The 10,185-nt window shown below is 56.7% G+C and overlaps 1 protein-coding gene across 1 annotated transcript in view; it reads left to right on the top strand.

The window, feature by feature from the left end:
- KIF5A (kinesin family member 5A) overlaps positions 1 to 7,971 on the top strand; it is a 27,142-nt gene extending 19,171 nt beyond the window's left edge. Inside the window, exons 13-19 of the mRNA XM_039703317.1 lie at positions 644 to 794; positions 4,208 to 4,309; positions 5,658 to 5,718; positions 5,808 to 5,879; positions 6,349 to 6,453; positions 7,346 to 7,559; positions 7,829 to 7,971. Of these exons, the coding sequence (XP_039559251.1) occupies positions 644 to 794; positions 4,208 to 4,309; positions 5,658 to 5,718; positions 5,808 to 5,879; positions 6,349 to 6,453; positions 7,346 to 7,559; positions 7,829 to 7,971 (848 nt within the window). The remainder of the gene's footprint in view (positions 1 to 643; positions 795 to 4,207; positions 4,310 to 5,657; positions 5,719 to 5,807; positions 5,880 to 6,348; positions 6,454 to 7,345; positions 7,560 to 7,828) is intronic.
- The last annotated feature ends 2,214 nt before the right edge of the window (positions 7,972 to 10,185 follow it).

Below are 10,185 nucleotides of genomic sequence, written 5' to 3'. Positions count from 1 at the left end.
GGTCTGGGGGGTGTGGGGGGGATGCTGGGGAGGTTGGGGTCTCCACGAGGCTGGGTGCACGGTGTGGGGGTCCCTGGGAGATGGCAGCTCCAAGGACTCGCTGGGAATGTGGGCGTGCTGAGGGTCCCTGGGGGGTGTTGGGGTGTGGGGTCCCCGCGGGTGTAGGGCTGCGTGGGTCCCTGGGGGTGTGGGGTCCCTGGGCGTTGTTTGGTGTGGGGGTCCTGGGGATGTTGGGGTGGGGGATCCCTGCAAATGTAGGGGTGTTTGGGTCCCTAGGGGATGTTGGGGAGTGGGGTCCCCAAGGGTGTTGGGGTGTGGGGTCCCTGGGAGGTGTTGCAGTGTGGGGTCCCCAAGCGTGTTGGGTCCCTGGGGGGTCCCTGGGAGGTGTTTGGTATGGCGTCCCTGTGGGTTGTTGGGGTGTGGGGTCTCTGAGATGTGTTGGGATGTGGGGTCCCTGGGGGTGTTTGGGGTATGGGATCCCCGGGATGTTGAGGTGTAGGATCCCTGCGAATGTAGGGGTGTTTGGGTCCCTGGGGGACGTTGGGGAGTGGGATCCCCGTGGGGTGTTTGGTGTGGGGTCCCTGTGGGGTGTTGGGCGTGGGTCCCCGGGAGGTGCCCTGGTGGGAGGTGCTGGGGTGCCCAGGAAATGTTGGGGTGCCCGAGCTGAGGCGCCCGCGGGCGCAGGCGGCGCTGGAGCTGCAGCTCGAGAGCCAGCGCGAGGCCCAGCACAAGCAGCTGGCGCGGCTGCGCGACGAGGTCAACGAGCGGCAGAAAACCATCGACGAGCTGCGGGAGTGAGTGACCCCGGCCAGAGCCCCACCTGGCCAGAGCCCTGAGCCCACCCTGACGTGAACCTGACCCCCAACCTGACCCCCAACCTGACCCCAAACCTGGCCCCAAATCTGACCCCAAACCTGACCCCAAAACCTCACATGAACTTGACCCCATCCATCCATCCATCCATCATCCATCCATCCATCCATCCATCCATCCATCCATCCATCCATCATCCATCCATCATCCATCCATCATCCATCATCCATCCATCCATCATCCATCCATCCATCCATCCATCCATCCATCCATCCATCCATCATCCATCATCCATCCATCCATCCATCCATCCATCCATCCATCAACCCTCATCCAACCATCCATCCATCCATCCATCCTCCATCATCCATCCATCCATCCAGGTGCGGGCGTCCTGGGGATGTTGGGGTGGGGGATCCCTGCAAATGTAGGGGTGTTTGGGTCCCTAGGGGATGTTGGGGAGTGGGGTCCCCAAGGGTGTTGGGGTGTGGGGTCCCTGGGAGGTGTTGCAGTGTGGGGTCCCCAAGCGTGTTGGGTCCCTGGGGGGTCCCTGGGAGGTGTTGGGTATGGCGTCCCTGTGGGTGGTTGGGGTGTGGGGTCTCTGAGATGTGTTGGGATGTGGAGTCCCTGGGGGTGTTTGGGGTATGGGATCCCCGGGATGTTGAGGTGTAGGATCCCTGCGAATGTAGGGGTGTTTGGGTCCCTGGGGGACGTTCGGGAGTGGGATCCCCGTGGGGTGTGGGGTCCCTGTGGGGTGTTGGGTGTGGGTCCCCGGGAGGTGCCCTGGTGGGAGGTACTGGGGTGCCCAGGAAATGTTGGGGTGCCTGAGCTGAGGCGCCCGCGGGCGCAGGCGGCGCTGGAGCTGCAGCTCGAGAGCCAGCGCGAGGCCCAGCACAAGCAGCTGGCGCGGCTGCGCGACGAGGTCAACGAGCGGCAGAAAACCATCGACGAGCTGCGGGAGTGAGTGACCCCGGCCAGAGCCCCACCTGGCCAGAGCCCTGAGCCCACCCTGACGTGAACCTGACCCCCAACCTGACCCCAGACCTGACCCCAAACCTGACCCCAAATCAGACCCCCAACCTGACCCCCAAAACCTCACATGAACTTGACCCCATCCATCCATCATCCATCCTCCATCCATCCCTCCATCCATCCATCCAGCATCCATCCATCATCATCCATCCATCTATCCATCCTCCATCCATCCCTCCATCCATCCATCCAGCATCCATCCATCATCATCCATCCATCTATCCATCCTCCATCCATCCCTCCATCCATCCATCCAGCATCCATCCATCATCATCCATCCATCTATCCATCCTCCATCCATCCCTCCATCCATCCATCCAGCATCCATCCATCATCATCCATCCATCTATCCATCCTCCATCCATCCCTCCATCCATCCATCCAGCATCCATCCATCATCATCCATCCATCTATCCATCCTCCATCCATCCCTCCATCCATCCATCCAGCATCCATCCATCATCATCCATCCATCTATCCATCCTCCATCCATCCCTCCATCCATCCATCCAGCATCCATCCATCATCATCCATCCATCTATCCATCCTCCATCCATCCCTCCATCCATCCATCCAGCATCCATCCATCATCATCCATCCATCTATCCATCCTCCATCCATCCCTCCATCCATCCATCCAGCATCCATCCATCATCATCCATCCATCTATCCATCCTCCATCCATCCCTCCATCCATCCATCCAGCATCCATCCATCATCATCCATCCATCTATCCATCCTCCATCCATCCCTCCATCCATCCATCCAGCATCCATCCATCATCATCCATCCATCTATCCATCCTCCATCCATCCCTCCATCCATCCATCCAGCATCCATCCATCATCATCCATCCATCTATCCATCCTCCATCCATCCCTCCATCCATCCATCCAGCATCCATCCATCATCATCCATCCATCTATCCATCCTCCATCCATCCCTCCATCCATCCATCCAGCATCCATCCATCATCATCCATCCATCTATCCATCCTCCATCCATCCCTCCATCCATCCATCCAGCATCCATCCATCATCATCCATCCATCTATCCATCCTCCATCCATCCCTCCATCCATCCATCCAGCATCCATCCATCATCATCCATCCATCTATCCATCCTCCATCCATCCCTCCATCCATCCATCCAGCATCCATCCATCATCATCCATCCATCTATCCATCCTCCATCCATCCCTCCATCCATCCATCCAGCATCCATCCATCATCATCCATCCATCTATCCATCCTCCATCCATCCCTCCATCCATCCATCCAGCATCCATCCATCATCATCCATCCATCTATCCATCCTCCATCCATCCCTCCATCCATCCATCCAGCATCCATCCATCATCATCCATCCATCTATCCATCCTCCATCCATCCCTCCATCCATCCATCCAGCATCCATCCATCATCATCCATCCATCTATCCATCCTCCATCCATCCCTCCATCCATCCATCCAGCATCCATCCATCATCATCCATCCATCTATCCATCCTCCATCCATCCCTCCATCCATCCATCCAGCATCCATCCATCATCATCCATCCATCTATCCATCCTCCATCCATCCCTCCATCCATCCATCCAGCATCCATCCATCATCATCCATCCATCTATCCATCCTCCATCCATCCCTCCATCCATCCATCCAGCATCCATCCATCATCATCCATCCATCTATCCATCCTCCATCCATCCCTCCATCCATCCATCCAGCATCCATCCATCATCATCCATCCATCTATCCATCCTCCATCCATCCCTCCATCCATCCATCCAGCATCCATCCATCATCATCCATCCATCTATCCATCCTCCATCCATCCCTCCATCCATCCATCCAGCATCCATCCATCATCATCCATCCATCTATCCATCCTCCATCCATCCCTCCATCCATCCATCCAGCATCCATCCATCATCATCCATCCATCTATCCATCCTCCATCCATCCCTCCATCCATCCATCCAGCATCCATCCATCATCATCCATCCATCTATCCATCCTCCATCCATCCCTCCATCCATCCATCCAGCATCCATCCATCATCATCCATCCATCTATCCATCCTCCATCCATCCCTCCATCCATCCATCCAGCATCCATCCATCATCATCCATCCATCTATCCATCCTCCATCCATCCCTCCATCCATCCATCCAGCATCCATCCATCATCATCCATCCATCTATCCATCCTCCATCCATCCCTCCATCCATCCATCCATTATCCATCATCCATCCTTCCTTCCTTCCCTCATCTATCCATCTGCTCCCGTGTCCTCCCGTCGATCCGTTCCTGTCCCCGTGTCCGTCCATGCCTGACCCGTGTCCGTGTGTCCGTCACAGCCAGAACCAGAAGCTGGAGCTGGAGCTGGAGCGGCTGCGGGCGGAGCACGAGGCGCTGCGGGCCGAGGAGAGGGCCAAGGCGGCGCGGCTGCAGGAGCTCACGTGAGACCCCCAGGACCCCAGCCCGGGGCCTCTGGGGCTCCCCTGCGACCCCAACCCAACCCCCGGGGCACCCCTGGATCCTCCTGGGGACCCCAACCCCCGGGGCTCCCCACATTCCCCTGGGGACCCCAACCCAACCCCCGGGATTCCCCCAGGGACCCCAATCAAACCCCACATTCCCCGGGATTCCCCTGGGGACCCCAACCCAATCCCTGGGGCTCCCCACATTCCCCTGGGGACCCCACATTCCCCAGGATTCCCCTGGGGACCCCAACCCAATCCCCAGGGCTCCACTAGATTCTGTTTGAGACCCCAACCCAATTCCTGGGGCTCCCCTAGATCCTCCTGGGGACCCCAACCCCCAGGGCTCCTCGGCATTCCCCTGGGGACCCCAACCCAATCCCTGGGGCTCCCCACATTCCCCTGGGGACCCCAACCCAACCTCCAGAGCACCCCTAGATCCTCCTGGGGACCCAAACCAACCCCCGGGGCTCCTTGGGATTCCCCTGGGGACCCCAACCCAACTTCCAGGGCTCCCCCACATTCCCCTGGGGACCCCAACCCAACCCCTGGGGCACCCCTAGATCACCCTGGGGACTCCAACCCGACCCCCAGGGCTCCTTGGGATTCCCCTGGGGACCCCAACCCAACCCCTGTGATCACCCTGGGGACCCCAACTCAACCCCCAGGACTCCCCTGGGGACCCCAACACAACCCCTGGGGCTCCCCCACATTCCCCTGGGGACCCCAACCCAACCCCTGGGGCACCCCTAGATCACCCTGGGGACTCCAACCCGACCCCCAGGGCTCCTTGGGATTCCCCTGGGGACCCCAACCCAACCCCTGTGATCACCCTGGGGACCCCAACTCAACTGCCAGGGCTCCCCTGGGGACCCCAACCCAATCCCCAGGACTCCCCTGGGGACCCCAACCCAACCCCTGGGGCTCCCCCACATTCCCCTGGGGACCCCAACTCCCAGACTCACCAGGAACTCACCACAGGACCCCCACCCATCCCCCCTGACCCTGCTGACACACCAGGAACCCCAAACCCCCAGGACCCATCCTTGGGACCCTAAACCTGACCCCCAGAGCCCCCCAGGACCCCCAGACATCCCCCAACCTTCAAGTGACCCCCCCAACTTTGGGGTGCTCCCCAACCTCGGGGTCCCTCTAACCTTGGAACCTCCATTCTTTTGCTGCCCCCCTCAAACTTGAAGTGACCCTCCCAACTTTGGGGTGCCCTCCCCTCCTTGCACCGACCCCCTCCAATCCTGGGTGGCCCCCCCAAACCCAGGGGTGCCCCCCTTGCATTGAGCCCCCCTAACTTGGGGTCCCTGCCCCCCAGGCTCCTGTACGAGCGCCACGAGCAGTCCAAGCAGGACCTCAAGGGGCTGGAGGAGACCGTGGTAGGTGGGGGGTCCTGGGGGGCTCAGAGGGGCCTGGGGGGGGTCTGGGGGGTCCCCGTGCACCCCCGAACCCTCCGCACCCCCCCCAGGCCCGTGAACTCCAGACCCTCCACAACCTGCGCAAGCTGTTTGTTCAAGACGTCACGACTCGAGTCAAGAAAGTGAGGGGGGAAAAGGGGAAAAATGGGGAGAAATTTCCTTCCGTGGGATCATCTGGGCCCAGACCTCCTCCAGTGCCATGCCCAGGAAAAGAGGGAAGCCATCAAGAGCATCTCCAGGGACACAGCCTGACAAGCAATGTCAGCAGGCAAAACAAAGCTCCTCCCTAATTAACACACACTTGATAGGACCTAATTGATGGGCCATCACCAATGCAGGGTGCTGCACAGGGTCTGCTGCTCTCAGCCAGGGGGGAAGGGAAGGGAAGTTCCGGGAAGGGAAGGGAAGTTCCGGGAAGGGAAGGGAAGTTCCGGGAAGGGAAGGGAAGTTCCGGGAAGGGAAGTTCCGGGAAGGGAAGTTCCGGGAAGGGAAGGGAAGATCCGGGAAGGGAAGGGAAGGGAAGGGAAGGGAAGGGAAGGGAAGGGTTTCCAGTGGGGGATCTGGTTCCGACGGGGGTCCCCGTGCCCCCAGAGCGCAGAGCTGGAACCCGAGGACAGTGGGGGGCTCCACTCCCAGAAGCAGAAGATTTCCTTTCTTGAGAACAACCTGGAGCAGCTTACAAAGGTTCACAAACAGGTGCGCGGGGGGGGCACGGGGGGCAGGGGGCACCCACCCCAGGGCCCCTCCAGTGCCGCAGCCCCCGCTCGCTTTCCTGGCTCCCCCGGCGCCCCTTCCCTGAGTGCCCCCCCGGCTGTGAGCCCCTCCCTCACTCCCTGCGCCCCCAGCCCCCCTCACTGTCCCCCGGCACAGCCCCCCCTGCATGCGGCACTGCTGGGGGGGCGGGACAGCCCGGGACAGCCCGGGACAGCCGGGACACTGCTGGGACAGCCCGGGACACTGCTGGGACAGCCCGGGACAGCCCGGGACAGCCGGGACACTGCTGGGACAGCCCGGGACAGCTCGGGACAGCCGGGACACTGCTGGGACAGCCCGGGACAGTTCTGGGGGGACAGCTCGGGACAGTGCTGGGACAGCCCGGGACAGCTCGGGACAGCCCGGGACAGTGCTGGGACAGCCCGGGACAGTGCTGGGAGGACAGCCCGGGACACTGCTGGGGGGGCCGGGACACCCCCAGGTACCGCTGGGGGCACGGCGACCCCCGAGGCGCTGCTGGCGCCGGGGGGCTGCGGGGCCGGGCTGCGGGGCTGAGCCGCTGAGTGCCCGGTGCCGGTGCCACTGCCGGAACCGGAGCGGGTCCGTGCCGGTGCCGGCACCGGTGTGTGCGGGTGTCGGTGCCGGTGCCGGTGCCGGTGATGTTGGGAGTGGCTCCCGCTCCCGCCGCGGTCCCGGTGCCGGTTCTGCCGTGTCGCACAGCCGGTGTAGGACAGGTGCGGGGCAGGGACAGGTGCGGGGACAGGTTCGGGTGGCACGGGCGGTGCCGCAGCGGGTCCGGGCGGGGTCCCAGCCCCGGCGGGGTCCCGGTGCCGGCGGGTGCCGGTGCCGGTGCCGGTACTGACGTGTCGCACAGCTGGTCCGTGACAATGCAGACCTGCGCTGTGAGCTTCCGAAGCTGGAGAAGCGGCTGCGCGCTACGGCTGGGCGAGTGCAGGCCCTGGAAGGGGCGCTGAGGGCGGCCAAGGAGGGGGCGCGCCTGGACAAGCGGCGCTACCAGCAGGAGGTGGAGCGGATCCGCGAGGCCGTGCGGGCCCGGGGCGCGCGGAGGGGGCCCGGCGCCCACATCGGTACGGGGGCACGGCGGGCACCGGGGGCACCGGGGTGACAGGCTTACTCGGTCCCACAACTTGTACCCACATTGCTGTGGGGTTGAGAGGAAACTGTTCCCTGTGATTCTTAGGGAGTAGAAAGGCCCCATTTTTTCAGGCCCCCGCAAGAAAAAAAAAAAAAAAAAAAAAAAAAAAAAACCAAAAAAAAAGGACCCAAGGAAAAAATATTTTGCAAGCAAGAAAGGCTGTGTTAAACTTACAATTCTTCAGCCTGTTGTGGGTCAAAGTTCTGCTGGGGGTCGTCTGCTCGTCAGCCTCCACGAGCAAGTGTTCAGGTGTCGGGGTTGCGGGTCGGCTGCCCTCCTGTCCAGAAGAGTCCTTCTATAACGAAGAGCTTCCCCTTCCAGGATTTCTGGCGCGGAGGCAGTGACAATTTCACGAAGAAATGCTGCTCCTCTGAAATGCCAGGTCCGGCATTCAGTTCCGCGGCCAGGATATCACAGCGGTTCAGATGTCGGCCCAGGGGCCCCTCGCTGTTCGGGCGTCCGCTATGTTCGGTGCGCCAGCTATGTCGGCTATTATCCTCAGGGCAGAAGCCCAGCGGGGAATGCCGGCCGGCCAGGATAGCTCAGCGGGGGGCTCAGCCAAATATTTGCCCAATTTTCCAATTAAAAAAAAAACCACAACAAAAAAACAACCAAACAAAATGAAATAAAACAGCAATTTGAATTATGTAGCTTAATATAAATACAATTGAATACACTTAAAATATTGACAGTATCGTTTGCTGTAAATAACGAATAATTTCGTCCTGATAATAGCGTATAAGCAAAAATAATCTCGTGGGGTATGCGTGGGGTACGGAGTGCAGGGCTTTTGGACCCCCCGTCACCTCACGTACAAGCTTGTCAAGCCAACATTCTCCTTTTTATGCTGTATTTGGCCATTACCATCTCCTCCTATTTTAAATTCATCACACTTGTATCACCGCCCTCATCATCACCTTTACCACTCATGCTCCACCATTCTTTAAGTAAGTTGCACCACTCTTTGGGGATCTTCTTTGAGGAAGGCCTCTCCTCTTCCTCCATGTCCTGTAGTTCATCTTTTGGATTACACATGTGCACCAAGCTGGTACTGTATAAGCCAATATTGTGTTCTAACATTAAAGCAGTGAATCTCATATAATCAACATTTGCCTGGTGTCCAACCAAATTCTCCTCTCTTCCAACTAAATTTAGTCATAGTTATCTCTTGCTTCTCTCTTTTCTGAACATCTGCAGGAGACTTGTAGGGAGGGGGGGGAACCCTCGTCTCCCTTTCTTGCTTGGCATTACACCTTTAACTGTTTTATTATTTCCAAATATTAATTACTTTATCAGTATTGATTACTCTTTCAATTTTGTCAGCATGAATCATATCTATTTACCACACACAGTTCTCATCATTTGGGCGTTTAGGAGCTTTTCATTTTGCTTTGCACCCAAGAAAAATATAGCCCCAAATGTGCACAAATAACTCCTTTAGCATGTCCTCCTTTTCAGCTGGTTTTTCCATTGTTCTCTGCTATCTTGTCCTCATCTTTCCACAATTCCTGTGTCTATTCAAGTCCAGCCTGGCACGGTGCACACATTTGCTTTAGTTCTGTAGTGATTTATGCCCAGCCATCCTGCCAACCACACCCATTTCAATGTTGCAACAACCTAACTCTGGGCTGCAGTACGTGAATCACACTCTGCTGTGTGAGATGGCAGAGCACCAGAGCAGTCTCTGAAGAAGGGGCATTCACTAGATTAGAAGATGGTATTTATTTGAGCCTGACTGCTGATGCTAACACAGAACTGCCTGTTGTGTTGCCTTGCCCCTTTGCAAAGCTGGATTTGTGATTCACATGTGATATTTTCCTTTCAAGTTTGCCTATTTTAAGATGATTCTGTCGAAGTAGCCGTTTTAATTTGAATTTTATATAAAATCATCCATCAGTCAAGGCATATATAAATTACCTGTATTTCAAACTGGTCTATTTTTCACTCTAAATGTTAGTCATTTACAGAAATGAATAAAAATATTTTGAAAAAGTATAGATTCTTGTTTAACTATTTAAATCACCAAATTTGATGAACCGCTTATTCTGCAAAGTGGCATTCCAGTCCAGATCCTAAAGCTGGAACCCAGAACTGTGTTAGGATGATGGCCCAGCTCTTTCTGTTTTATTAGATAAAAATGCCTCGGCAAAGTGTATTGCAGCTAGTAAGGTTTTGATTAATATATTTTTAGTATGATTATATCACATTCTTTATGTAAGTATTTGCTGGATGTAAGTAGGGACAGAATCATATCCTTATGATGATTTCACGATGAAGTGTTTTTTCACTTAAAGCAAGAAAAGCTTAGCTAATGAAGTAAAATTTTACTCTTATCCAAAGCATTTTAAATGCCTCAATCAGTTTTCTGTTAAAAACAATTTGAAGCTTTCTCAGCCAAAAAAGTCTAAATTAGGGCTTGATGACTACTGCTCAACACAGTGCATTTCTCTCCTGCAACACCTTCTAGAAATACTTTGGTTATTATTTAAGAGATCTGAAGGAAAATACTATCTGCTTTCACTAACAGATCTCAAGATCTGTCAGTCTCTCCATTATTA

This window comes from Passer montanus, unplaced genomic scaffold, assembly GCF_014805655.1.
Source record: "Passer montanus isolate IOZ18808 unplaced genomic scaffold, ASM1480565v1 scaffold162, whole genome shotgun sequence".
In the NCBI taxonomy this organism is placed as follows: Eukaryota; Metazoa; Chordata; class Aves; order Passeriformes; family Passeridae; genus Passer; species Passer montanus.
Note: the sequence above shows the minus strand (reverse complement) of the source record. Positions and strands in the feature narration are given on the sequence as shown.